This window comes from Globicephala melas, chromosome 19 (genome assembly GCF_963455315.2).
Source record: "Globicephala melas chromosome 19, mGloMel1.2, whole genome shotgun sequence".
NCBI classification, from domain to species: Eukaryota; Metazoa; Chordata; class Mammalia; order Artiodactyla; family Delphinidae; genus Globicephala; species Globicephala melas.
The window spans coordinates 43,585,527-43,612,968 of record NC_083332.1 but is presented as its reverse complement, the minus strand read 5'-3'; the positions used below and the strand labels follow the sequence as shown (position 1 = coordinate 43,612,968).

The window sequence follows — 27,442 nt, the reverse complement described above, 5'->3', positions numbered from 1 at the left end:
AAAGTCCTATAAGGCGATGGCGTGGGCATAGTGAAGCCTCGGTTAGAGGGGCAGAAAGGAGCGAGCTTGAGAGCGGGAGGGTGGGGGAAGGAGAAGCTGGCCCCCTCCCGCCGAACCCTGGGGCGTTGTCATTCGGAAGATGCGAGTGCCCCGACACTGACCCCCGCAGCCGCACCAGTGGAAGTAAACCGTGAGGTCTCGAACTCTCCCACCCCTGCCCGGACCCCTCCTCCGGCATCTGCTGGTTCTCCTCCCTCACCCTTCAGGGCGGACCCGGCCTTTCACAGGACGTAGAGATACTGCTTGATTTATTTCACACTCAACCCTGAGGCATGCTTTGAACCAGTGCCCTCCCTCCTCCCACGCCGGGGCCGCCGAGCAACGTTTGCAGAGGACTGGGGTTGGAGGAGGGTGATCCCCGTATGGCGGGGACAGTGGGTGTCTGCAGATGTTGACAGCAACGAGTGGACTCAGGTTGCTCCGGGCTGGTACTGACGCCATCCCACAGCCCCCAATTCTCGAGAGGGACAAGAGACAACAGAGTCCTAAAGGAGCGGACTAGCAGCTGACGCGCCCCGGGGCACACCCACGCAGCATCTCAGAGGCCACACGTCCGCAGGGAGGGGAAAGAGGGTTTGTCGCCTCACGCCACAAGCGTGGGCCGCCAGGGATGCGGCTCCCGCGTCAGCTTGAGCGTGTAGCTGCGCAGGCGCGGGCAGTGCGTGCGGAAGGCATGCAGCACGGAGGGTCGCACCACGCAGAAGCAGTGCACTTCGCGCAGGCCCACGCAGCGCTCTGCCAGCTCCTCCAGCGCGGCGTCCAGCTCGGCAGAGGCGGCAGCGCGCACCTCGAGCGCGCGCAAGGTTGCGGCGTAGTGGCGCGCTGCGAAGCGCACCGGGCCTACGGTGTCCCCAGAGAGGCTGAGGCGCAGCGCAGCCACGGGCACAGCAGGCTGCAGGACGCGTGTCACGCTCTCGGCAGGCAGAGCCGGCTCCAGCTCCAGCTCTACGGCCAGTCCAGGGTGGCGGCGGCTCAGCTCGGCCCAGGCTTCATTAGGCAGGGGCGACGCGCGTGCGTCTTCGGGACATGCGCACCGCAGGGCCAGGAGCTCAAAAGGTGCGCGGTCTGGCGCCGCCAGTGCCTCGAGCGCGGTGCGCGACAGGCTGGCCAGGTGCAGGCCGAGGGCGCGCAGGCAGGGGCAGGCCTCTAGTAGCTCCAGCACGGAGCCTGGCCCCACGCTGCCCACCAGCGTACTGTTATCCAGGAAAAGGCTGCAGAGCTCCGGGCAGCCGTGTGCCACCTGCAGCACCAGCGCGTCGTCCAGTGTGAAGGGCAAGCGCCTTAGGTCGAGGTGGCGCAGCGCGCGGGCGGCCCTACAGAGGGCGTGCACGGCGTCCAGGACGTCGCGACCCGAGTCGAAGAGCCGCTTTTCTCCGCGGCACTCCAGGCACAGGCCTCGCAGCTCGGGGTTACGGCCAGCCAGTGCGGTCAGCAACTCTATGGCCGCCAGGCGGCTCGGCTCCCTGGACGGCACAAATTCCAGACGTAGATTCTGAACGTGGTCCAGGCAAGCGGACAGGTACTGCGGCTGCATGCCTTCTAGCTCACAGTCGCAACTTGGGGGTAGAGTGGTGGAGAAAAGGCATCAGCCGGCCGAGTCCCCGCGACCTGGACAGAGGCCTCTAACCCACCCCTCAGCCTGGGTTCCAGCTACCATCCCCACTTCCTGCCCCCTCCCCACATACCTCCCTGTCCCGACCATGCCTGGTCGCTCCAAGGTGATGCTAGAAGGGAACTCCCATCCTATCCATTTAGAAGACTTCAGATGCATCTGCCGCTGGTTGAAACCTTGCCACGGAGAGCCAATGATATTTTAAGAACAGGGCTTTCTCAGCGGTCTTTAAGGAGGGGGGGCGTGGCCTCTGGATTGCCAGGTTCACATTTGCCTCTGCTACTTCTCAGCTGAGTAAGGAAGTGATTAAATCTCTCTGCCTCAATTTTCTATCTGTGCAACGGAGATAATAATACCACCTATCTACCACATAAAGTTTTAGTGAGGATTAAATCAATTAATATGTGTAAGGCACTTAGAACAATGGTTGGTACACAGTTGGTGGCCAATAAATGTTAGAAATTATTACACTTTGGGGGGGGGCCCGTGCATGTGGAATCTTAGTTCCCTGACCAGGGATCGAACTCACGCCCCCTGAATTGGAAATGCCCAGTCAACCACTGGACCGCTGGAAGTCCTGATTACGCTTTTTAATATGGGGAGAGTCACTGTATCTCCCCAAGCCCTGACTCCACCGAGCCAGGGAGAAGGCGGGAGGGGGAGGAGCCTGCTCACCTGATGTTCGTGTTGTGCCACACAGTGCTGCAGGTGGCAGCGGCAGCCCAAGCTCTGCAAACCCTCGCGGCAGCGGCGCGGTCCCGCAGGGGCAGGTGACGGAAAATGAGTGCCAGTACCTCCTCCGGCAGTTGTTCTCCAGGCTCCGCCATGGCCGGGAGCAGGGTGGGGGTTCCGCTGCAGGAAGGCCAAAGTGTTGAGGGAAACACCTGGAGCCTACGTGTAGAAATGCTTGTGGCCCAGGAGCTGCTATGTAATTTGCAGAGCCCAGTGCAAAATGAAAATGTGGGTCTCTTTGTTCAAAACATTATTAAGGGTTTCAAGACAGTGACAGCAGAGCATTTAACCAAGTTATTAAACCAAGCCTGGGGCCCTGTGCAGTGCACAGGTCTCAGACCCATGAAGTCTGCCCTGGATGCCGAGGATCTCTGATTCTCCTTTAAACTACGTTCTCACTTGTTGAGCAAATCCACGTTTTATGCTATATTAGAAAGAACTCAACCACGACCGGTGCACCACGTTGATAAAGCCGAATACCGGATTTGGGATGATGCTATGGGATCTTTCTTCTAGTTACCAAAGTTTTCTCTGAGCAAGTTGGAAGGCGGATGCACAGGCTCTGACTCCAGACAACCACGTCCTCCCCCCAGCTCAGAGGGCCCAGACTAGTCTCACAGGGGTCACTGAACAGCTTGCCTCCCAATTTCGACCCTGAGTACTAGGGGAGGACTAAGCCCAAGCACCGAGGACCATTGAAATGAGGCATTCTCAAAGGGTGCGGGGCATCAGAATCACTTGGACACTTGTTCACACTACAGATTCCACGGCCCCACCTACTAAGTTAGGCTCTCCGAAAAGAGTAGGGCCCAGGAATCTGAATTTCAACAAGCGCCGGTGGATTCTACAGGTCCCAAGTTGAGAAACCCGGACCTAGCCCCCGCCAGTCACTAGAGAGTAACGATAGGGTTAATAGGGCGGGAGCATTAGGGAAAACTTTTAATTGGCAGAGACCACAAGCCAATCAGAAAGCAGGGACGCGGGTGGGGCACAACCGAATCCGCCCAGAGAAGGGAGGCTCTTTCGTCCACCTCGCAGGGGGAGGTGTCCCGAGAGCTTCCAAGAGAAGGCCGGCGGGGCGGAGAAAGCCTTGGGTTTCTGGGACCTGAGGAACCCTGGGTTCAAGTTCCGATCCTGAACCCCAAGCAGCCCAGGCTCCCGTTGGGCGGCTTAGGTTCAGCTGGAATTCGGCAGACCCACCTCAGAGAGAGCGCGGTCTTTGTTGGAAAATGTGCGTCCTCTTTGAAGTTGCCAATTTTAGTTTAAGGTCCTTAAAGGTTTTCGTACCCAACGTTTCACGCCACTGGCCAGTTTTCTATTTTCTAGGCTAACGGTCCCTGCTGGAATTTGCGCCTCGTGTATCCTGGGGCTTCTGATACCCTCCACCAGGCCTGAACTTGGGACCCACCGGCACCCCGTTCAGAGTGTCAGGGAGTATCAGAGATCAGAGATCTTCGAGCTCTACCACACAGAAGGCACCAGAAACGTCTGGTCCTCAAGGGGCACCTCCTTGTTGATCCATCCGTTGCCCGCTGGAGGAAGAGGAGCAGCTCTCACCCTGGGGCCCTCCGGCCTCGTAAGAACCACAAGTCCTCGAAGTCCCTTGCCGCAGGCTGTTCTCCCTGCTGTTTAACCTCAGGCGCCAGTTTCTTACCTGCTCAGCGGACCAGGTGGGTTTTGCCCAGAGACTGGGGACTGGCGGCGGAGGACAGTGGTGGGAAGGAACCGCGGGGAGCCCGAGGGGCGGGACGCCGGGACAGAAGGGGCGGCTCGCACTGGGGCGCCGCCCCTGCGCTCCGCGCACACCCGGAAGCAGCGCGAATCCAGTGGAGCCGGGCGGGCGTGGGAATCCGGGACGAGCCGAGGCGGCCAGGTTAGTGCAGAGGGTGGGTGGGCTTCCCAGTGCCGGCAGGAGCCGAGGTGGATCCTGGCTCGGAAGCATGGGCGCGGCGCGGTTGTCATCCGCGGCTGCTCGGGTCAGGTGGTGGTGGTGGCCTATTGGGCTGTTTCCGTGGGAGGAGGGAGAGAGGGTACGGACCTTGGTCCCCGAAAGTTCCTTGTCCCAGTTAGGGGATTTCAAGGGGCGGCAGGACCCTGTGGGTGAGAGGACGGGGTGGGGCTGTTTCTGAACAGATATTTGAGCAGAAACCCTTTGCCCTCCCCGGCCAGTAGCAAGAGCAGAACTCCAGAACGAGGGAGGCCGGGGAGCTCCCCTCGAGAGCTCGGGAGCGGCCCAGCTGAGTAGGATGCTGGGACTCTCAGCCTGTCAGTCCTTGAGGGGCCACGCCCGCCAGCAGGCCTTCACCGTCCACCCGGCCAGAGGTGGGGCTACCCGGGGACTGTTAGGCCGTGTTAATAGAACGCTGCACCGGCTGGCTCCCGGTCATAGGGGCACATTTTCTTGAGTCGGTACCCAGCTAAGAGTTCCTAGAACCCAGCCCGGCCCCGCCCGCAGAGAGGCGGACTCTGGGTGGGTGGGGCGCGGGGCTTCCCGAGGAGGGGCTTCTTTGGAAGGACACGTAGAAAGGAGTTCCCAAGGGCGCGAAACGAGCCAAGGGCCCCGGCCGCTTCTCAAAGGTTGTCTGTCCTTCTCGACCTTTAGCCTGGCAGGCCTGTTTGACTTCTGTTTGACTTCTCCCATTTGTCCAGTCGTAGTGAGTGTGAGGGAGCTTCCCCCCTCCTCCAGGTTTTCAATGTCTCGCAGGTAGGCCTGCTGGGGAGACTACCACCCTTACTTACCCACCCCTTCGGGCAGGACTGCATCTACGGGGTTTACATAAAGTAGAATATTGCTAAATACAGTGAAAATAAAGATCACACCAAGTCTCCCCCTTCCCCAACAGAGGTAAACAATGGTAACTTCCTGTTAATTTCCAGACTATGGTTTTGGGTAAACACACAAGTATTAATATGTCTTCTACCAAAAGATTATGGGGGGGGTGCTCAAAAGGTACATCCCTGTGCTCAGACGCAGGGTAGGGTTATCAAGTATCATTTTTCTTGCCAGGTCTGGGTGATGCTGGAGCGCCCCTTCCCAGGTACTGTCCCAGCTTTGGCTCTCACGTTAGGGTCTGGGGGCAGATCTGAAACACAGAATAAACAGAAATGATTTAGTTCACATAATGGAAAAGTCCAAGATGGGACACAGTGTGGCTAGGAGTGCACTTCTTCATCTCTTGGCTCTGTAGCCTCCTGCGCCAGTTTCATTCTCAGTCAGGCTCTTCCCAAGCAGTGGCAGAGGAGAACTACCCTTCCTTCTCGCTCAGCTTCAAGATAGGAAGGGAAACTTATGCCTCTTTCCTATTGATCCAGCCAAATTTGCAGGTTGATTTTGATTGGTCCAACTTGAATCCTATGCCCAACTCTGAACAAATCATTTCAGGAAGGCGAATGGAATATGCAGATTGGCTAGGCCTGTTTCACTTGCCCAGGCCTGGAGCTAGGGAGTGGAGTTAGCCCTTCCAACAGGCATGTGGATTGAGACAAGGGAAGAGGGAAGGCCCCAGAGGTCAGTCAGGATTGCGGGAGGGAATCTGGGCAGGCGCAAACTACAGGTGTCCTTTGAAGTGAAGCCTGGAGATATAGTAGGAATTCAGGTCAGAAAATTTAAGTGGGGGCTGTGGTCCCACAGGGATCCTGGGAGCTCAAATTTAAGCTGAGGGCATACCATACCAGCACATGGGTCTGGTTGTGCTGTGGGGCATGGGCACCATCCAGGATAAGGATGTCTCCAGTCAGCTTTGAAAAGAGAGACACTCGGGCTTCCCTGGTGGCGCAGTGGTTGGGGGTCCGCCTGCCAATGCAGGGGACGCGGGCTCGTGCCCCGGTTCGGGAGGATCCCGCATGCCGCAGAGCGGCTGGGCCCGTGGGCCATGGCTGCTGGGCCTGCGCGTCCGGAGCCTGTGCTCCGCGAGGGGAGGGGCCACAACAGTGAGAGGCCCGCGTACCGCAAAAAAAAAAAAAAAAAAAAAAAAGAGAGAGAGACACCCTGGCCTGAGGAGGGAGCAGAACTTGTTGTTTCTGCTGCAACATTGTCCCTCTCCTCTTCCATCCCTGTGACCCTGGGCTCTTTCTCTGAGAAGACAGTGGAGAGACAGTCCTCACTGAAAACCTTGGCTGGGCTGGGCTGGTTTGGGCTGGGCTGTGCAGAGCCAGAAGCACAAGGGGCTGCCTGTGGGATGATGAACTTACCCTCATAAGTATGCCAGCTGGGTGGGGACGGCTGGATGTCAGCTGAGGGGACAGCTCGGCCACGTGGGACTGGACAGTTGTCTCCAGAGCTGGGTTGGGGTGATCTGAATGCGTATCTCTGTCCCCAGGAGGCAAGATGGCGGCTGGGCCAAATGGGCTCGAGGAGTGGGTGGGCAGTGCCTACCTATTTGTGGAGTCCTCGCTGGACGAGGTGGTCTTGTCGGATGCCTACGCTCACCCGCAGCAGAAAGTGGCGGTGTACAGGGCTCTGCGGACTGCCCTGGCAGGTGCGTGAGTGGGCGGGCACTTGGAGAGGAAAGGCCGGCCTGGGGCCTTTTGTGGGCGGGGCCAGGGACTGAGACCTCACCTCTTCAACTCTGTGGGCCTGCGCTTAACCACCACTTTAAGGAAAAGATTCGTTAGGGAAGGGAGGAGGAGGACGCCTGGTTGTGTAGGGTCTGTCTTCTCTGTGTATGCATGTGTGCCCTCGGGTGTAGACTTGTGTCTCTTGTGTCTCTGTATGATCTATGTGTGCACTAACGTGCCCCTGCTCCATGCCCCCCACTCCACGGATCAGCCCGCTCACTGCTGTCTACTAATCGCGCCTCTCTCTTCTTTTCCTCTCTCACTGCAGCACTCCTTGCCCAAGACCCCCTCCCCAGTACCTACCTTTCGGGTCCCCTTTTCCCATCTCAGGGCAGAGGCCACTGGAGGTTGAAGCCAATAGGGGGATCCGGCTCCGGCCTCAGAGCGACGAGAGCCTCTCTCCTTCCAGGGCGGGGGGAGCCACACTAGGAGGCCGAAAACCTGAGACCTCTCGCCCCCTGTTCCGCCAGCCACCTACCCAGAGGGCTTGGCTGCCCAGGGCAAATGCCCCTTTCTACCCTGCAAAGTCTCTTGCATGTCCTTTTTGCCCACCCTCATTTGGGGCTTCAGGATTGGGGATAGAGTAGCACACACTCCATCCTAGGGTGCTCCCTGTGATAGGTCCTGGCCTTTATTCTGGGTTGTTGCTGTTTGCATCCCAATTTGCTTCCCAGCTGGGAGCTCTGGCGTATAGCCGCGCCCCTAGGTCTGGGGATGGGGAGGGCGTCTTACCTGGGGCTTCATCCGTCCTCCGGCCTCTTGGAGAATGGCCCCGCAGGGGGACCACATGCCACCTGACTGCCTGCCTTCGCAGAGAGTGGCGGGAGCCCTGACGTGCTGCAGATGCTCAAGATCCACCGCAGCGATCCGCAGCTGATCGTGCAGTTGCGTTTCAGCGGGCGCCAGGCCTGCGGCCGCTTCCTCCGCACCTACCGCGAGGGGGCACTGCGCGCCGCGCTGCAAGGGTGCTTGGCGGCGGAGCTGACCCTGCACTCCGTGTCGCTGCAACTGGAGCTGCGCGCCGGCGCGGAGCAGCTAGATGCCTTGCTGACCGACGAGGAGCGCTGTTTGAATTGCATCTTCGCCCAGAAGGTGCGGCCGGGCTGGGGCCAGGGTGGGGTGGGGATTCGCGGCTAAGACCCCCACCGACGCCGCACTCCCCTCCCTAGCCCGACCGGCTCCGGGATGAGGAACTAACAGAGTTGGAGGATGCGCTCAGGAATCTGACGTGCGGCTCGGGGGGCCAAGGGAGCGACGTGGAGGGCGCTCCGGCCCCCTCGCAGTCTCTGGCACCCTCTCCGTCGGAGGAGAAGCCACCGCCGCCGCCGCCGCCGCCGTCTGGCCAGACTTTTCTGTTCCATGGTCAGCCCGTAGGTGAGACTCCCGGAGAGAAGCAGAGGCAGCATCCTCGGGAGGATGGAGTTTGGGGAGGGGTGAGGTCTGCGCGGGATAGTCGCGGGGAGGAAATGGAAGGGTGTCCCGAGCTCACTCCGCTTCCCACTTCCCCTGCAGTGAACCGGCCGCTGAGCCTGCAGGACCAACAGACGTTCGCGCGCTCAGTGGGCCTCAAGTGGCGCAAGGTGGGGCGCTCCTTGCAGCGCGGCTGTCGTGCATTGCGGGACCCGGCGCTTGACTCACTGGCCTATGAATACGAGCGTGAAGGGCTGTATGAGCAGGCCTTCCAGCTGCTGCGGCGCTTCGTGCAGGCCGAGGGCCGCCGCGCCACGCTGCAGCGCCTGGTGGAGGCGCTCGAGGAGAACGAACTCACCAGCCTGGCAGAGGACTTGCTGGGCCTCGCAAATCCCCATGGCGGCCTGGCCTAGCCTGGGTACCAGAGAAAGGGGCAGTCGGCCAGTTGCCCAGCCAGGGTTTGGAGCACCTGGGTGACTGTAGGGTCCCTTCTAATGCTACTGCTGACCTCCTGTCCACCCACGGGACTCTGACGCCATACTTACAACCAGATATGGCTGCCCTCTCCAGGAGTCAGACAAGCACCCACAGTGTCTGCTGGGGTGCCACTGGGGGTTCTGTTCTAGATACTAGGATAGAGACAGAGCGTATGGGTGACCTGCTGCAAAAGGTCGACCTCACCTTTTCCCACCGCAGAAGAGGGGCTTTCAGCCAGACCTTACCTCTTCATTCATAGAACAATTCATTACTATTCATTAATTCAGTATAATTCATTAAGGACCTGCTGTATCCTAGGCATCATCCTGGGTGCTGCAAATACCGTGGTGAACAAAACACACGAATCCTGCCTGTCCCCAGTTCACACTCAGTCTGAGACTCTGAATATTAAGAAACAGTAATAAAATACTACCAGTTTTTTGATGTGAAAAATACAAGGAGTTGTGGGAGCAACTGAGCAGGGGCCTAACCCAGGTTAGGGGTTAGGCTTCCTGGGAGAGAAATGACTGTGAATGTTGTGGGTGGTGGAATGAGAGAAGGGCAATATTCTGGGCATGGTCAGCCTCAGGTGAGGTCTTGAGGAAGGTGAGAGGAAGGGATTTAGAACAGAAGGTTTAGAGTGGCTGGATCTAGGGGTGGGTGGATTTGCAGAGACCCATTGGTGAGTGGGGGAGGCAGAGAGCATGGGGTCAGGTAAGCCAATTTACAGAGTTTGGATTTTATCTGGAGGCTAGTGAGAGGCCTTTAAAAGGTTTTGGCAGTTAAGGCTGGGAGGCTGGTGAGGATGCAGAGAGAGAGAAAAGACAGTGCCCCAGGCTGGGGCAGTTAGCAGCAGAGATGGAGGGAAGGGATGAACATTGAGTTAGGACAAAGGACAACAGGCCTGGTGACACTGAATGAGGGAGGTGGGAGAGGACTCCAGAGTTTCTGCCTTTGCCAGTTGGAGGGAAGGTGGAGCTGCCTGCTGAGATAGGGGCCCTGGGGGAGGTGAAGTGCTTGCTCTGTTTGGGACAAGTTGGGCATGATGTTCCTGTAGAACATCCAGGGAGAGAGTCCAAGGATAGCTGGATCTATAGTTTTGAGTTCAGGAGAGTGTCGAAGCCCAGGATTCAGAAATGTACAGGTGGGAGTGGGTGGGGTGGCCCAGGGGGAGGTCCTGAAGGTCACCAACCAGAAAAAAGAGCAACCCAAATTGGAAGGAGGAAAACCAGATTTGGAAGCCAGGGGAATACCCACCTGCTGTGATGGAGGCTGCAAATCTGTCAAAGCTGCGGAGTGTCCACTGGAGTCGGGGAAAAGGTTACTAGGTGGGGGCTGTTTCTGGGACATGGTGTGGACAGCCTGAAACCAGAACACAGGAGAGATGGGAGGTGAGGCAGCAGAGACAGCCGGAGTAGAGGACTCCTGAGAAGTCTGTGACCGGGAGAGTGAGGCTCAGGTCAGAGGGTTTATTTTGTAAGGGAGAATATTGGTGGGAAGAAGTCAGAAGGCGCAGTCACAGCCACTGGAAAGAGGATGGCACTGGGTAGCAGTGCTGGTTCTCACAGTCTGCCCTCATAAACTCTTGGGTGGGGCGGGGCGGGGTGGGGTGGGTGTTGTCTACTCCAGGCCCCACTGCATGGCTGGGACCTGGAGGCTCTGAGTTCCAGGAAGAGAGAGGTGGCAGCCAGAGCTGGGCAAGGCCTGGGCCCCAATCTCCAGAGCGCCTCTCTGCCCGCCTGTGTCCACATCAAACCCTTTGCTCACTGGTCTACTTCAGGAGTCCCCCAAGCTAAACCAATCCCTGCCAGCCCTACCTGGCCTGCAGTGGGCCCAGGCTTGGTTATTTCTTCCTGCAGGAGGTGATGATGGCCTGGGGCACTAGGGACTAAAGAACTCAGAACTGCCTCTGGAGAGACAGACTGAAGTGCTCACCTGTGAAGTTAAAGCAGACAGGGTTGGCCCCCCTCTCCTGCATCCAAGTGGATGGATAGGGAGAGGGGCAAGGGAGGACAGAGGAAAGAGTCTTGGACTGAATTCCAGAAGATCTGGGACAGTGCTCTTACCTTCTGCCTGTACGATCCTGGGCAAGTCACTTAACTCCCTGAGGGGCAGCGTCCCCATCTGGGCATAATCAATGACAGCTGCTGCCAGGGTTGTGAGAATTGCACACGCAGTTTTGTTGGTCCTTGTGTGCGTGGTGTGTCTGCTGGCGGGCATGGCAGAGCCAGGAGAAAGGAGGCAGCCATGTATCCGGGGCACTTTTTGGACGCTGTCTTGCAGAACCAGGGCTCCTGGAAAGCTGAGGAGAGGCACTTCCAAGGATGGCCTGGGAGGGGTCGATGCCAAGCCCTCCTGCGCTGGGGCTCCTGCCCAGCCCAGGCCCTTTCTGCTCCGGAGAGGCAGGGGTAGGGAAACTAACCAGAAAGGTTAGTGCTTCTTCCCGTCCCCCGGAAAGGCAGAATTGGGAAGTCTGAGTCTGCACGGAGACCAGAACTCACCTCTTTGAGCTTCCCAGAGAGAGCTGACCGTGAGGATCCCTCTCAGAGATTAGTCTCCACTCGGAGACAGCGCTCCGGCAGCGCCAGGGCGGAGCTGACTGAGCTCCAGATGTCCGGGCGCACACAGCTGTAGGGTCACGTGGCAGCGGCCCCGGCCCCCCTTCCTGCCAACGTTGCATTTGGCCCAGGCCCCGTCCATGGCCGCCCTTGGGACCCCGCGCTGAGCCCCGGAGGCCCCGGCATCCGGGGCCACGCCGCTCCCAAGGGCCGAACGTGTATCAGGATCCCAAGGACCTCCGTGGTGGGTAGGGATGAGTAGAAGGGATTCAGCCTCAACGCGGGAAGAGGGTGGGGCCGAGGCTCCGCGTCTCCCTGATCTGGCTCTGGGGCACCGTGCTAGGCCGGAGCTGAGAGGGTGGGAGTCGGCTATTAGGAGGAACTTCTTGCCCTTTCAGGGTGCCCATCCCGGTGGGGGGTCAGGGCCCAAAGTAGGAGGACAACGGAGGGGGATGAACAGCCGGCAGCTGGAGACCCCAGGCGTGTGGCCTCCCGCGCCCTACCCCCGGGGAGGGCGGGGCCGGAGCCCCTGCCGGCTGCTGGCTTCCTTGTCTTGAGCCCCTGACTGAGTCTCTCCGCAGGGGCCGCGGGCGCCTGCCAGACGGACATGAGGCGGAGGCTGCGCCTACGCGGAGAAGCGTCGCTCACGCTGCTCCTCGGCGCCGCCCTCGGCCTCCTGCTCTATGCGCAGCGCGATGGCGCGGCCCCGACGACGAACGCGCCGCGAGCTCAAGGGAGGGCGGCGCCGGGGCCCACCCCGGGGCTCCGTGTATTTCAGGCGCCGGACGCGGGCGCAGCCCCGCCGGCCTACGAAGAGGATACGCCGGAGCCGCCCACGCCCACGGGACCTTTTGACTTTGGCCGCTATCTTCGAGCCAAGGACCAGCGGCGCTTCCCTCTCCTCATTAACCAGCCGCACAAGTGCCGAGGAAATGGCGCACCCCCCGGCGGACCCGACCTGCTCATCGCCGTCAAGTCGGTGGCTGCGGACTTCGAGCGGCGCCAAGCAGTGCGCCAGACGTGGGGGGCTGAGGGTCGCGTGCAGGGGGCGCTAGTGCGCCGGGTGTTTTTGCTGGGCGTGCCCCGGGGCGCGGGCACAGACGGGGCAGACGCGGAGGGGGCGGGCACTCGAACGCACTGGAGCGCCCTGCTGCGTGCTGAGAGCCGTGCGTACGCGGACATCCTGCTCTGGGCCTTCGACGACACTTTCTTCAACCTAACGCTCAAGGAGATCCATTTTCTGGCCTGGGCCTCCGCCTACTGCCCCGACGTGCGCTTCGTCTTTAAGGGCGACGCCGACGTGTTTGTGCACGTGGGAAACCTGCTGGAGTTCCTGGCACCAAGGGACCCGGAGCAGGACCTGCTTGCAGGTGACGTGATAGTGCAGGCGCGGCCAATCCGCGTGCGGGCCAGCAAGTACTACATCCCTGAGGCTGTGTACGGCCTGCCTGCCTACCCGGCCTACGCAGGCGGTGGCGGCTTCGTTCTCTCGGGGGCCACGCTGCGCCGCCTGGCCGGTGCCTGCGCGCAGGTTGAGCTTTTCCCCATTGACGACGTCTTTTTGGGCATGTGTCTACAGCGCCTGCGTCTCACGCCTGAGCCTCACCCTGCTTTCCGCACCTTTGGCATCCCTCGACCTTCAGCCGCTCCGCACCTCCGCACCTTCGACCCCTGCTTTTACCGCGAGCTGGTTGTAGTGCACGGGCTCTCGGCTGCTGACATATGGCTTATGTGGCACTTGCTACACCGGCCACACGGGCCAGCCTGTGCGCGTCCATGGCCTGTCGCTGCGGGTCCCTTCCAGTGGGGCCCCTAGCCACCTGTCACAGCTCTAAGCCCCCCTCATTCAGACCCAGGAGGTAAGTGGGAGGTAGCTTGAAGGGTAGGTTTCCCAGGCGGATTAGTGCTGTGTATGTGGTTCTTCCCCAGAAAGGGGCATCCAGGTGTCTTCCTCCAGAAGGTCCCAGGGAGTGAAGATTGAGGTTGGTTCCTGCTGACACACCCTATTGGGAGGTGATCTGGAACCAATCTAATGGTGGCCCTTTGAGACAGCCAGGGCTGAGGTGGTGGAGAACCAGGCTCTTTGCCAAGCAGGTGAACGTGCTTGGTCCTCCTAGTAGGGATGTGGGTGGGGGTGGGGGTGGCAGAGGCTCATGGAATCTGACCATACTTCTTAGTTTGGAACCCCTAGAGTGAGGCCAACAAATGCAGATCTTTCTCGCTGGACCCCACAGGGATGGGTAGGGGCCTGGCCTCAGTCCTCATGGAACCGGCAGCCATTCTGCCACAACTCAATCTGAAAGTAGGCGTTTTGCTTCCTATTTGCCCCTTCAAACTGCATTCTTAGCCACGTCTAGGTCTTTAGATCTGCTTTCCTGGGGCCAAGCCCTCCTGAGCCCTGGGCTAGCTGGAACATTAGGGATGGAGACACACAGGGACTGAGCACATTGTCCTACCTAGTCTTCCCCCATATCCAGCTACCCACCTACACCCACACAACTGTGCCATTCTCTCACTGGAGCCTGTGCTACCCCCTTCAGAGGAGCCAAGGAACCTTTTTCTAAGAGGACTCCTCCAGCTGTAAGTTTCCCCATATTCTTCAACCACCCCCTTTCTCAAAAAAATCAACGCCTCCACGCTCATTTTAGTATAAACATCCCAGCAACAGCACATGGGGAGCTGTCGTGGAGGGCATAGGTCTTTATTGGAGGAGGGGTATGGGCAGGGCATGAGGAAGGTTCCCCCATGCTAGGAAGATGGGAACAGTCCTGGCTGCCCCACAGTGGGATGTGTGAGAGTCTCTGGCCAGGCCACAGTCCACACGGGAAGACACCAGTCACAAAGTCATGGGAACGCCACACAAGCCTGGCTGTAGGCCCAGGCACCACACAGGCGCCCAGGGCAGGTCCCCTGCACATTCATTGTTAAACTATACAGGATGAGGCTGTACATGAGTTAATTACAAAAGAGTCATATTTACAAAAATCTGTACACACATTTGAAAAACTCACAAAATTGTCATCTATGTATCACAAGTTGCTAGACCAAAATATTAAAAATGGGATAAAATTATACATTTCTCTTCTCAATTCTTTTCAAAAGGATTAATATTTTTAAAGCACATATGCTACTTTCCTTAGCAAGTCCCATGAAGAGACTGAGCAGCCCAGCCCTCCATGAGCCCCAGGGGCCTTGAGCCGCGAATGGGCCCGGCCAGGGGACACTGCCCAGAGCTGAGGCAGGGGGGCCAAGCCCACAGTGCAGAACAGAATGCTGAAACACAAAAAAAGAAGGAAGATGTCTTTGGCTAAAACTTTGGCATTAAAACAAAGAGGCAAACAGGATGGAAACATGCAGCCCTGCCAGCCAGGTTGGGGCAGAGTAGGGGAACAGGCGGCCTTGAAGGCTGGCTCCCAGAGGGGTGGGAACCAGGCCTGGGCACGTACCTTGATGGTAGAAAGTTGTGTTTCAACCAGTTGGGTGTGCCTACTGGGCCTGGCAGGGAGCACGTGCAAGAAAGAAACAGGGAAGGGCAAGTGGGCCACCTTGGCCACAGCCAGCTCATCAAGTAACTAAAGTGGATGTAGTGCAAAAGTTGCAACCAAGTACTACGGACATGCTACCTGCTTGCCTTAAGGGTCATGTGGCAATGTTGGGCCAAAGGCAGGACCCTGTCCTTGTCTGGGTGCCTGTGTCCTCAGCCAGAGAAAGAGCCCCAAGTTTTCCCAATGTGTCAGGGACAGGGGAGATAGAACCCTGTCTCCTTACACGTTAGTCGAGAGCTCCTGGGTCCAGGTATCAAGGCTCAGAGTTTGTGCTTCTCTTTGCAGTCTGTGTCCCCTGTTGGCACCAGCAGGCTGAGATCGCACAGAAGAATATTTGGGCCTCTCACCCCATGGTAGAGCACCCAGCCTGAGCCCCACCTCAAAATATCACAACAGCCCTTCCACACTGGCAAAGTGTCCAAGAAAACCCACAGGGTGGCCTGCTGAACAGGATGCGATACACAGTTCCATGGGGCAGAGGGGCATGGGTGGTGATGTTCCTAGGGGAGTTCCGCGGTTCTCAGGTGGGCACCAGGCCTGGGGGGGCCATAAAGGGTCACTGAGGCAATGTGGTTGTTCTGCATGACCTGTTATGAGAAGAGGACAGCGAATCAAGGGGGAGGAGTTGAAGGGATGTAAGCAGAGCAGGCAATCAGACCCACAAAAACCGGCAGTGGCATCAGTCCTGTGCTGTGACTGAAGAGAAGGGACTTGAGGCAGCTCCTGTGCACAGGGGCTGGAGGTTGTGTGTGCAACCCACCTGCACACGGGGCTGGACTGACCCCTCAACACCCCCCAACTCATGCTAAGGGGGTCATCTCTGCTCCTGTGTCTGCCTGTTTCTCTGGGATACATAAACTTCACCACACCCATTTGTCCAGTCCTTCTGGAACTGCTAGAGGTCTGCTGAAGGTATGGCATCCAGATGGGAAAACAGGGGCAGCCCATTCTTCTCCCAAGCCAGTGGGGCCTCTATAGCCACTCATCCCACAGCACGTTCATTCACATGGCATTTAAAGGCCCCCAACACACCCGGACTGAGCCCCACTTGCTCTGTGGTTACCTTTCCTATTGTACTCACATTTTCAAATATAAATGTGGTATCCCCATTTCCTCTCATCTTGTTGGATTAACCTGCCCAGCAGGGCCCTCAGGCCCTCCCCAATCTCCCTCTCAATCACTTGCCTGTCCTCGCCATGACCACCGGCCACTCAACCCCCAGGGCTTACCTCAAAGATCATCCGCTGAAGACCAAAGCAGAACGTGGAGCCAAATGGGTTGGTGTTGTTTGGGGAGGAGGACCTGAGGCCGGGGAAGCCACAGTTAGAGGGGCAGACAGAGGCCAAGGCCAGGCAGGGCATCCAGTTCCTTTTGGGATGGGGGCTATTAGCCAGTGGTCCCTCATGGCTGTGAGTGTTTCCCACACAGGCCCTTGAGGTCCTAGGCATAGTGATGGGCCTCATTCAAGCACCAAATCTTACATAGTCCAGCTGGCACAGAAAGTTAACATGCAGTTGGACTGGAGTGGTGCAAAGTCAGGAGGGAGAGGGAACGTCAGGCAGGATGCAACCAGGTATTGGGCTGTGAACTAAAGCAGGTTGCAGCTTTGATAGGGAAAAGGGGGCCCAGGACAGCTAGTCAAAACTGCCTCCCTTTCTGAATAACTAGAGGCAAAAAGGTTCCCATACCTGGAGATAGGTGGGAGAGGGGGGAGCTATCCCAAGGGGCAGCCTCTCTGGTGTGAGTAAACATGCAGAACAGCTGGCCTAGTCCTAACACGCAGGGTTGCAGCAGGAAGCATGTTTGTGGCAACATCAGAAGTTTGCCGTTTCTGTCATTAAGCCATACCCACTGCTAGGGCTCCCTGGGCCTTCTGGGCTGTGAGGACCCGGATGGGGTGATCAGAGGCAGCAACCTCCCACTCACCTGTGCAGGACAACAGGCTTCTCCACAGGGTGGCCCAGGAGGTCCTGGATGTTGTCCCACTGTAAGAGGGATGCGGGTGACAGGGGATTAGCAGGGACCCGACCCTACCCGTGACAAATGGCTGGCCCAAAGGACATGGGAACCCAGACTGCTGGCAGACTCATGCCTACCTCATTTTCAGACTGCATCAGGTGGGAAAATAGGAGCTTACCTTGCTGTAGGTCGTGCATGTTTCTGTCTGACCATCTGTGTTTTCTGAAAAGACAACACAGGGTGGTTGGTATCTGGCCTGGCCCGGATTCAGTTCCACACCTGCTCAGGTAGATGTCTCAGCCCACCTGTGACCCCAGCCCTAGCCACCCTATGCACTGGGATTGAAGTTTGGAAACCAGCAATCCCATGGTCACAGGATAAGACCTTGAGGGCCTCCAGGAGACTACAGACGAAGAACACTGTGGCCCCCAGAACACAGAGCCCAACCCAGAGGAGCTGAGGCTATGGGCAGGAGCAGGTGGGCAAAGACGCCACAAACCCAACCACTGCCACCCTCTCTGCGTGGATCAATCTCTTCTCATCATGAGAGATTGATTCTAAAATCCTTTCCTTACCCTGAGGACACTGACTACTCACCTCTCTTTACGGTTAGTGGGATCTTGAACTCACAGCGGTGATAACTAGAGAAAGAAGGCAGATGGGTAAAGGCTGAACCCCTTGGGAGGCCTTGACCACCCCCACATCTCAACTCTGCACCCCAGGAAAAACAGGATCAAGCACACTTGCCCAAAGCCCTGGCTCTGGGCCTGACACAGTGTTCCCTGGGAGAGGCCAGATCTGGGCACTGGAGTCAAACCAAAAAGGGCACAGCTTGGGGGCTCTGAAGACCCTATCACCTCAGATAAGAGGCCAAGCTTTCTGAATCTATTTCCCTATTTGTAAAATGGGCATAAATGGAGAGATATAAGGAAATGGGTACTATACCAGGAACAGAGCCAACACTCAGGAAATGTTTGCTTTCCATGAAATAGCAAACATCCAAAGCCACAAGCTCTCTTTCCTGGAGGGGCAGGTACAGGTATACTCACATATTAAAATTATAATGTCCAGGGTAATTGGTGTGTAGGACAAATTTCTTCACTTTGTGTGTATTCGCATCAAAGAGGATGTCCTGGGATAGAAAACAAGGATGCCCAAGTGGGGAAAGTTACTGAGGCAGGGCAGGGGGCTTTCGAGGGCATGTCCAACTTAGAGACACCCACTCCACAATGGGGATGCCCCTGGGGAACAGCTTTCTCCCAAATAACAATCAAGGGGACAGCTGAGGCTGAGTGCGAAGGGATGACGACATACACCGAACCATCTACAGGCCTCGTCATTCCAAACCTTGTACCAGTAGGCCCAAAAGGCACAAGGGACTACAGCTCCCACTGCTTGGGAACTCAAACACGGTCAGGGATATCTTTCCTGACCAAAAACACCTGATAAAAAATGTAACCGAGTGCTTGCTTCAGCAGCACATATACTAAAGTTGGAACGATACAGAGAAGATTAGCATGGCCCCTGCACAAGGATGACATGCAAATTCGTAAAGTGTTTCATATTTTTTAAAAGATGTTAAAAAGGGCTTCCCTGGTGGCGCAGTGGTTGAGAGTCCGCCTGCCAATGCAGGGGACACGGGTTCATGACCCGGTCCGGGAAGATCCCACATGCCGCGGAGCGGCTGGGACTGTGAGCCATGGCCGCTGAGCCTGTGCGTCTGGAGCCTGTGCTCCGCAACAGGAGAGGCCACAACAGTGAGAGGCCCGCGTACCGCAAAAAAAAAAAAAAAAAAAAAGTAACCAAGCACAGATTTTGGCTTACAGGCTAACAAGAAGATTCAGGGGCCACCTGACTCTCAAGGGACTCAAGGCACCTGGCTATTCTGAATGCCATGACCTGCCAGACCCTTCTGGCTTCCACAGGCCCTCTCTGTGGGAGTCAGCAACCCTTGGAACTGAAGTAAAGGCTAGCCTCTAGCCAGGACTCAGACCTGGATTTGACACTGCCTATCAAACACCTCTTCGTACCCCGCCACACCCTTCTCAGGTTCACATCCTGTCAGCTGTTCTGCCTGAGACCCCAGGGTTACCCCTGACTCCAGCCCTCCCCCAATAGCCACACCATGTCCCATCAGGGCTGGTCCATTCGCTCCATCTTCCCTGACACCTATCATCACTGGCCCTTGAACTCAAAAAGAGGTTCAGCTTGGGACTTCCCTGGTGGCGCAGTGGTTAAGACTCCACGCTCCCAATGCAGGGGGCCCGGGTTCGATCCCTGGTCAGGGAACTAGATCTCACATGCATGCTGCAACTAAGGAGCCCGCCTGCCACAACTAAGGAGCCGGTGAGCCCCAACTAAGAAGCACACGTGCTGCAACTAAAGGAGCTGGCAAGCTGCAACTAAGGAGTCTGCCTGCTGCAGCTAAGACCCAGTGCAACCAAATAAATAAATAAAATAAACATTAAAAAAAAAAAAAAAGAGGTTCAGCTTACAACAGTGCCATTCCCTCCTGCCACCATCCTACCCTCAAGAGTTTATGATCCCATTGCCTCTCCCTTGCTACTCCCGGCTCCTCTTTGGTCTCTTCCACACTGGCAGACCCAGTCCTCCTCCCTTCTCCCTCTCTGGAGTGTACCATTTCTTTGCTGCTTCAGGGTCCCAGGCCCTAGAAAGCTGAAAGGTTAGAAAACCCAATATCCAGGATAGCCCTGCCCTCTGAGCTCTATCCTGCTGGTGCAGTTTTCTTTACACTATCATTTCTCTCACACACACATCTACCAGCTGGACTGTCAGCACTGATGGCCACAGCTCCATTCAGCACCGTACGTCCAGAGCACAGGGCCGCAGCAATGCCTCTGGGGCGATCCCCTAAAAATACACGAGCACACTCCCAGACTTTAAGCCTTTTTTGTCTACCTGTTTTTTGGCTCCAGAAGAGGGTCCTATGCTCTACAAAACAGCAGTTCCCAAAATATCTTAACCTGAATGACTCCTGCAGCCTCTACTTGTGGAGCATGTTTCTCTCAGAAAAGAAATGAAGACATACCAGAGAACCCAGTGTTTCTCAACAATGGTGGTGACAGGAAAGGCCTACTTTGGGGGTACCAATGCCAATGCAAGACGACCCTGGTAAAGCCAGCTAGGGCGAGGTTTCCTGCAGCCAGGCATGGTGAAAGCTGCATGTATGCACACAGGTATGCCCAGGGGCACTGCACACTCCCACAGAAATGGAACGCTTCTCTAAGGAATCACAACTTACCACTCCGAGAGTGAAGTAGTTAAAAAAGTAGTCATTGCACTTCGATGGAACTTGCTTATGAGGAGAAGGAGAATGAATCTTCATCTGTTGGGGAAAAAATAACAATGAATTAAAATCCAACCCCTTAATACATTTAATTCTTGGATTAAATGAGTCTACAAATTGTGTTTCTTGTATAACGTTAATCTGTTGGGGAAGCAAGAGTGTGGGAGTCCCACATGCTCGTGCCAAACAACCCAGCCAGCTTTGGTTGACTATAGACTGCGCCTTGGTCTCCAAGGAAAGGCACAACAATCTGACCAACAGGGGTCGGAAAAGAGCTTTCAATTTACTTTTCCATCAGCTTTAATACAGCAGGTCCTATGGGAAAACAGCAGTTTACATTTACTCAGTATTAAGTTAAAGTTGATTAAAAAAAAGAGAGAGAGAGAGACACCACCTATTCACTTTATAAACACATTTTCCCTACCTTGTCTTCTGACTTGTAGAAGACCTTGTGTGGAGAGCCAAGCATGCTAAGAACATCTTGGCAGGAATCGCCAAAATACACTGAGCGTTCAAATACCCGCATCTTGGCATCTGCTAATAAGCCGGGTCCACAACCTGGAGAGAACAAGGTACAGGTGGTCAGGTTCCCAGTTAGCGCCTGTGACCCTGCAGCCCAGGGTCCCGGGAGCCCTAGAGAGGCCAGTGGCTGCACGCTGCATTATCAGGTTTGGCTGAGGGGAAAGACTGCATGTAAGCTGAAGTACCAGGTCACCAGGACCTGAGATGCTAGAAGAGATCACTATCTACTCAAAATAATGCGAGAGATTCACTCAATCCCACAAAAGTGATACAGAGCTCTAGAAAAGTCATTCACTGACTCAGCAAATACTCAGTCATTGACACCATGGGCTAGGACACTTTGCTAGATGCTGAGGAAACAATGGCGAGCAGAATAGGTGCAGTCTCTGCCCACACTGGAGCTTATGGCATGAAGATTCCAATCAGACCATCACAACTGTGGTACAATAAACAGCAGCACAGGTGCTATGGAAATATATAAATGGGTGCTATTATCGCTTGCCACTTTCCAGGTCCTGACAAGATACAAGGATTTACGTTAAGAAGTACTTCTCGGGGGGCTTCCCTGGTGGCGCAGTGGTTGAGAGTCTGCCTGCCGATGCAGGGGACGCAGGTTTGTGCCCCGGTCCGGGAGGATCCCACATGCCGTGGAGCGGCTGGGCCCATGAGCCGTGGCCGCTGAGCCTGCGCGTCTGGGGCCTGTGCTCTGCAATGGGAGAGGCCACAGCAGTGAGAGGCCCGCGTACCAAAAAAAAAAAAAAGTACTTCTTGGGGCTTCTCTTGTGGCGCAGTGGTTAAGAATCTGCCTGCCAATGCAGGGGACATGGGTTCAAGCCCTGATCCGGGAAAATCCCACATGCCACGGAGCAATTAAGGCCGTGCGCCACAACTACTGAGCCTGTGCTCTAGAGCCCACAAGCCACAACTACTAAGCCCATGTGCTGCATCTATTGAAGCCTGTGCTCTAGAGCCTGTGCTCCGCAGCGAGAAGCCACCGCAATGAGACGCCTGTACACTGCAACTAGAGAAAGCCCGCATGCAGCAATGAAGACCCAACACAACCAAAAATAATAAATAAAAATAAAATATATTTTAAAGAAAAAAGTACTTCTCAATGGTAACCCCCAACCTGAGACTGGACCTGAAGATCACTCTATAAAAGAGCCAAGAGCAAAGCACACACTAACTTTTAACTCCCTAATTCTACAAACACCAGACCCACTAACACTCAAAAGAGACAAACCAGGCAAGTGGGAGAAAGAAAAAAACCTGATTTGCCAGAAGTTTCTTTGTTGGGAAGAATCTTTCAACCCTGACTTTGCCTAATACATTTCAGAAATGGTTCTACTTAAACACACACATACACAGAAGTGGTTGTGGAATAGCAACAGACACACCAAGAGTAAAATTTCCCCCATTCTGTGGATGAGAAGACAAAGTGTTTTGCTCAAAATTATAAAAGGAAGCCAAGAAACCAAGGACTGCAATTCCTGGTACCATGATAACCACCACCATCACCTTACTCTACACAGGGCTTTATAGCTGACAAAGCTCTTTCTTGTATAACAATCCATTTGTTATATACAGAAGACTTCAGGGATCCAAACTCTGAAACAAAGAGGTACTGAGTTCTCCAACTAACCCAAGAGTCTTAAGTCACAGCACATATAAACTGAGTGGCAAAATAAGAGCTGTTTCAAATCCCACTCCTGACACATACACACACACAGCTGTGTGTACATTAACTAGGTCCTGGGAAAAACCACGGTCTACATTAACCTCTGTCTATAAATCCTGCACTTAGGCAAGCCTGGGTGACCTATGGAACCCACCAAAAGTCCTGTCAAGGTGGACTGTGTGCCCATGTCTCCAAGTACCAGATACTTGTGAATGTCCAGGTAGGGCTACAGGGGAGACACCCTTTACAGGTGAGCCTCCTCTCTTGTCTCACTCTACCTGAAGCCTCCTCAGGTAAATTACTCTTAGTTCTTTTTAGGAGACTATTTTAGTTTCTGATTCCCTGGAATGAGTCATCCTATAAATTATTGTGGGGATCAAGACAATTGGATGGACTTTCCATGTTAAAAGCATCACTGTAGGGGCTTCCCTGGTGGTGCAGTGGTTGAGAGTCTGCCTGCTGATGCAGGGGACACGGGTTCATGCCCCGATCCGGGAAGATCCCACATGCCGTGGATCAACTAAGCCTGTGCTCCACAACTACTGAGCCTGCACTCTAGAGCCCACGAGCCACAACTACTGAAGCCCGTGCGCCTAGAGCCCGTGCTCCACAACAAAAGAAGACACTGCAACGAGAGGCCCATGCACCGCAAGAATAGACCCCGATCACCGCAACTAGAGAAAGGATGTGTCCAGTAATGAAAACCCAACGCAGCCAAAAAATAAATAAATTTATTTAAAAAAAATTATATATATAATTAATTATTAAAAAAAGAGAAGAAAAGAAAAGAAATTTCTAACCTGGAGGCTGTGAACTGTCTAATTGTTCAGGGGAGTGAGTTCACAGTTTATATACCAGACTCTAAACGGTTGAGAACGGATGCCCCAGAGACTGATGCAAGACCCCAGCTTACAAACAAACACTGGCTAGAATGTGAACTCCATTAAGGCACAGCCCCATCATGGAGCTCAAAGTCTCCAGGCCATCTTTATGGAGGCAAACTACACACAGGAGGATCTCGGTACCACTAAGTATAATCCAAAGATCCGAAGGAGTTGAGATTGTCCACACAAGAAAATACAAGATAAGGCGTGAATCCTGGAGAGACCAGCTACTGAAGGCAGCAACTCTTTTTGTTCACAGTCAACAAAACTGAGCAGGGTATGGCTATACCACAATTCAACAAAATCCTCTTGCCAGTCTACTCTGAGAAATTAGCACAAAGGGTGGAAAACGAGACAACATACAACACTGAGCCCATAAGATATATCTCCAGGACGTAGGAACCACTGCAAAGCTACATAAGTACACAGAGGCTGATGTACCTGCCAAGGGAAGAAGTTTTACTGCCATTTATTAAGATTTGCTCAAAATAAGACTGTCTTGTCCCTTCACAAATTTAAATGAAAACTTTTAACCATAGACATCAGCACCATTTGTCTTCTACCAACTATCCTAAGGACGTGGGATTTTAGACTATCACAACAAGGATATAACGGAGAATCCACCACCCCAAAGCCAGTAACTGACCTGCGGCAAGTAGGCGAAGTCGTAAACCTGAGGGTCCAGTTCCATCTCGAAGAACATCTACACTCTCAGCGTACACATTGCCCAAGAAACAGCTCAGGGGCATCGCGGGAGCCCTGGGGGAAGGCACAGTGAGCAGAGGCTTTGCCCTCCCTCCCAGGGAGCCCATGGCCTTAGCATGAAGCTTGTGCTCCCCTACACGTACTTGGTATCCTGTAGGCTGTTTCCACTGTAGATGTACATTCGTTTCACAGTTGCTCCGTGGGGTATCTGGAGAGAAGCCAGACCATGGGCAAAATTGGGCTGCAAACACAAGACAAATATTTTAATAAAAGCACACTGTGGGCCATCCGACTCAGGCTCTGGCACTTTCCTGACACTCATGGCCTTCAAGAACTGGCCAGGTCACGTTAAAAGTTCCTTAAAAGTAAGGAATTTAGAATAGGAATATCTCAGTTTCAGATAGAACTCTGCTACTGGTACTGCCTTACCTGGTACAAATTTTCTGTATCTATTTCCTCATCTATAAAAATGGGTATGGTTACCTACAGTGTAGAAAGATGGGACTGTGGTTTCTGAGAAACTTTGAAGTTTGCTTGTTTTATTTATCAAGATTAAAACTCTTGATATTAAAAAAAAAACTGGCCAGGTCAAAGCACACAGTCCAACCTGTCTCCAGGTCAATAAATTCACCTAATCATGCAAGTTCATCTTTAATTTTACTTAGCTTTTCATTCCTTCATCAGGGAGAAAATGTAGAAATGCCTCCTTTAATAAAATGTAAAACTTACAAAAAGCTATCATTTCATAACACTAAGGATGCTGTTGCCTAAGGATGAATTCTCTCAAATTCCAGGCCATTAAGAAAAACTGTGGATTTGGAGTTTTAAAGCACACGACGTGGATTTACCTCTGCAAAGTGAGCTCGACCTCACTCTTCAGTTGAAAGTGCCCTCTTCCTGGGAATGCCAGCCTGGGCTTTGTTCTATCAGCTTCCCCCACTGTACCCCCCATTGGCCTCCGAAGACCTCAGAGATCAGGAAACCAAAGAAAGGGCACCTATCCAGCCTCCTCCAATGGTACTCTGCTGACCCATGTCACCTGGGCACCGGGCAATAAATATCAGGGAAAGAGAAAGGCTAACCTCGTACTTGGGAGCCTCAGTCCATGAATCTAGCTGAAAAGAGAAAGACAGTCCTCTGAAGTTGAGGTGGAAGAGCTGCTCAGTGGAGTTGTACACTGTGGGAGTGGGGAGAAGAAATGGCATGGTTGAATGGCATCAGAAGTTGTGAACACAAACCAGCCTGGCAGGGAGTAATGGCTGGCAACACCTTCCTTGTGTCTCATTTCTGAACTGACCTACTAGACTGAAAACAAGAGGAAAGAGCTTTCCTTCACACCCAAGTACCAATCCCCAAATCCGACAGGAACATGGCTACAGATGACCAGAGGAATCAAATGGACTTGGCTTACCTCCAGGATGGGTCGCACCAAAAGACTGGTCAATCTGCTCAATGGTGGGAGCTATGGCTTGAGAATTGAAATGCACACCACTGAAAAACAGAGATACTTTTTAATACCAGGCTTTGCAAGATGGGCTCACAGATCATTAGAGATGGTGGCTGGAAGAGTTACGCTTAAAACACAGGCGAGTGAGTCTACTATTGTATCAAAATAAAAGTTTAACTATAGAACTTTTAAATAAGAGACAATAAATGAGGTCATAAATAGTCAATTCTCCTGAGGTTGATACAGAGAATTAGTCCTCTAGGACCTCCCAAGACATTTGTGGCCACCAGGCCAGTTCAGAAGGAAATCAATCTGGCCTCAGCCCCATGGCATTTGGACTTGGATAAAGAGTACTCAGAAATAGACATTGTTAATGTGTTTTCCCAGGATGCATACTAGTAGTTTGGCTTGAAAAGGAGCTTTCTTAAAAAGGGATGAATGTCTTAAAAGGGTACAGCCAAGCTAGGCAGCTTGTTTTCCTAACAAGCAGAAGAACCAGCACTCATGGATTGGGTGAACGGGTATGTGGATGGGGAGGAATGGATCCCAAGCAAAGGAAAAATACCTGGGAGGGGGGTGGGCTTGGGAGCAAAGAGAGGCGAATGATTTCAGATAATGAGCATGAAGATAAATCATTTACAATTTTAAGGAAAATGTTTAAGGTTAAGAATACTTTAAAAAAAATTAATTATCACTTATGGAAAACCTCTGCTTTTTAAAATATTTATTTTATTGAAGTATAGTTGATTTACAATGTTCTGTTAATTTCTGCTGTACAGCAAAGTGATTCAATTATATATACATTCTTTTTCATAGTCTTTCCATTATGGTTTATTACAGGATGCCGAAAATAGTTTCCCATGCTATACAGTAGGACCTTGTTGTCTATCTATTCTATATATAATAGCTTGCATCTGGAACCGCTGTTTTTAACGAGGCACTGTGCTATATGCTTTACCAGTATTATCTCATGTCATCTTCCTAACCCAGCAACCTGATTATTGGTTTCATTTCTCTGATGAGAAAACAAACTCAAAGAGGTTAAGTGACTTGCCCAATTTCACAGAGTAATAAAATGAAGAAGTCATAACCCAAACCCAGGGAAGCCTGACTCTAGAACCCTCACTCTTACCCACCACTGTCTCTTAAGAGGGCAGGTCTCAAGTGCAGACCCTGAGGTACAGAAGGCCCCAACAAGACTAAAAGACAATCAGAATCTGCAGGGGTCAGTGCTATTATGCATTTGCTTTATCCACTTCTCTGCTGGCAAACACTGCTTGAGTCAGCCCAGGAACTGATCCCTTACACACCCTCAGAGAAGGTAAGCCTGTTAAGGAAGCTTACTGAACGGAATATTCTAGATGCCAGCACAGCGCCTTACCATAATGGAGGTTCAAATATTTGTGCATCATACAGGCACAAATACATCCCATTTTCATTCTAAAAAGCAGATTTTGGCCCCCCAAATAGTAATCCTTTTGGCATTCTCTTTAGCATAGGCCTTGAAGTCAGATGTATCTGGTTTGTCCCACCTCTGTTGGTAATGAACACATAAAGAGGTGCCAAAAGAGGCCATGCAGGGAAGGGTAGCTATGACCCAGGGGACAGTCACAGACCTCTGAGCTGAGGTCCTGCTTTGTTGTGAGATTAAATAAGTTGTCACATATGTGAAGTGTTTTACACACAGTGTGTTCTTAATGAGGTTTCCTTCTCTTCCTCAGGAAACTGAGTAGACTTGGAGGCTGCACGAGGAAATCATGGCACCAGGCTGTAATCCCAGAACTGCTGCACATGGGAATCCTTTACTAACTTAATATGGGTAGTAGATAAAGCCCTTGTGTACCAAGCCTATGACACATACCGGGAGAAAACTTACCAATATTTTAACTTTACTTTAGTCAAGTCATATACTTCAATCACCTAAAAACAAAAAGCAAATGTTTAAGAGCTGTTAGTGCTCTGCAGTTGAAAAAGATTAATTAGAAAGAC

At 53.8% G+C, this 27,442-nt stretch overlaps 4 protein-coding genes and 1 non-coding gene across 10 annotated transcripts in view; 3 read left to right on the top strand and 2 right to left on the bottom strand.

The window, feature by feature from the left end:
* Positions 1-23: 23 nt before the first annotated feature.
* FBXL8 (F-box and leucine rich repeat protein 8) lies at positions 24-12,122 on the bottom strand. 2 transcript variants are annotated; one of them, XM_060289879.2, is made up of 8 exons: positions 11,350-12,122; positions 10,915-11,150; positions 10,666-10,783; positions 10,106-10,210; positions 7,694-8,490; positions 4,059-5,487; positions 2,348-2,524; positions 24-1,616 (listed from the first exon to the last, which is right to left on the bottom strand). In XM_060289879.2, exons 6-8 carry the CDS (start codon positions 4,364-4,366, stop codon positions 644-646), a joined length of 1,458 nt encoding a protein of 485 aa, XP_060145862.1. In that variant the 5' UTR covers positions 4,367-5,487; positions 7,694-8,490; positions 10,106-10,210; positions 10,666-10,783; positions 10,915-11,150; positions 11,350-12,122; the 3' UTR covers positions 24-643. The 2 variants fall into 2 exon arrangements, with proteins under 2 accessions (XP_060145862.1, XP_060145861.1); XM_060289878.2 differs by lacking the exon at positions 10,666-10,783 and having other exon boundaries at positions 10,915-12,122.
* TRADD (TNFRSF1A associated via death domain) lies at positions 612-9,520 on the top strand. Of its 4 annotated transcripts, XM_060289880.2 has the most exons (6): positions 612-1,579; positions 3,731-4,074; positions 6,724-6,882; positions 7,776-8,053; positions 8,131-8,335; positions 8,474-9,518. In XM_060289880.2, exons 3-6 carry the CDS (start codon positions 6,732-6,734, stop codon positions 8,782-8,784), a joined length of 945 nt encoding a protein of 314 aa, XP_060145863.1. In that variant the 5' UTR covers positions 612-1,579; positions 3,731-4,074; positions 6,724-6,731; the 3' UTR covers positions 8,785-9,518. The 4 variants fall into 4 exon arrangements, with proteins under 4 accessions (XP_060145863.1, XP_030719580.2, XP_030719581.2 ...); XM_030863720.3 differs by lacking the exon at positions 612-1,579 and having other exon boundaries at positions 3,028-4,074; XM_030863721.3 differs by lacking the exons at positions 612-1,579; positions 3,731-4,074 and adding an exon at positions 4,216-4,277 and having other exon boundaries at positions 8,474-9,517.
* B3GNT9 (UDP-GlcNAc:betaGal beta-1,3-N-acetylglucosaminyltransferase 9) lies at positions 11,528-14,474 on the top strand. Its single transcript, XM_030863719.2, has 2 exons — positions 11,528-11,650; positions 11,988-14,474. The coding sequence occupies exon 2, from the start codon at positions 12,014-12,016 to the stop codon at positions 13,220-13,222; it is 1,209 nt and encodes a 402-aa protein (XP_030719579.1). The 5' UTR covers positions 11,528-11,650; positions 11,988-12,013; the 3' UTR covers positions 13,223-14,474.
* PHAF1 (phagophore assembly factor 1) overlaps positions 14,075-27,442 on the bottom strand; it is a 28,258-nt gene continuing 14,890 nt past the window's right edge. For both annotated transcript variants that reach the window (XM_030863715.2, XM_030863716.2), the window contains 13 exons: positions 27,330-27,373; positions 25,418-25,497; positions 25,089-25,183; positions 24,150-24,247; positions 23,948-24,060; positions 20,642-20,775; positions 20,173-20,256; positions 17,960-18,042; positions 17,508-17,551; positions 17,089-17,132; positions 16,878-16,936; positions 16,181-16,253; positions 14,075-15,538 (listed from right to left, as the gene is read on the bottom strand). In XM_030863715.2, the coding sequence (XP_030719575.1) occupies positions 15,452-15,538; positions 16,181-16,253; positions 16,878-16,936; positions 17,089-17,132; positions 17,508-17,551; positions 17,960-18,042; positions 20,173-20,256; positions 20,642-20,775; positions 23,948-24,060; positions 24,150-24,247; positions 25,089-25,183; positions 25,418-25,497; positions 27,330-27,373 (1,038 nt within the window). In that variant the 3' untranslated portion in view covers positions 14,075-15,451. The remainder of the gene's footprint in view (positions 15,539-16,180; positions 16,254-16,877; positions 16,937-17,088; positions 17,133-17,507; positions 17,552-17,959; positions 18,043-20,172; positions 20,257-20,641; positions 20,776-23,947; positions 24,061-24,149; positions 24,248-25,088; positions 25,184-25,417; positions 25,498-27,329; positions 27,374-27,442) is intronic.
* On the top strand, positions 18,373-18,479 carry LOC115857068 (U6 spliceosomal RNA). The gene has a single exon (XR_004041111.1). It is a non-coding gene; the product is annotated as a U6 spliceosomal RNA (small nuclear RNA).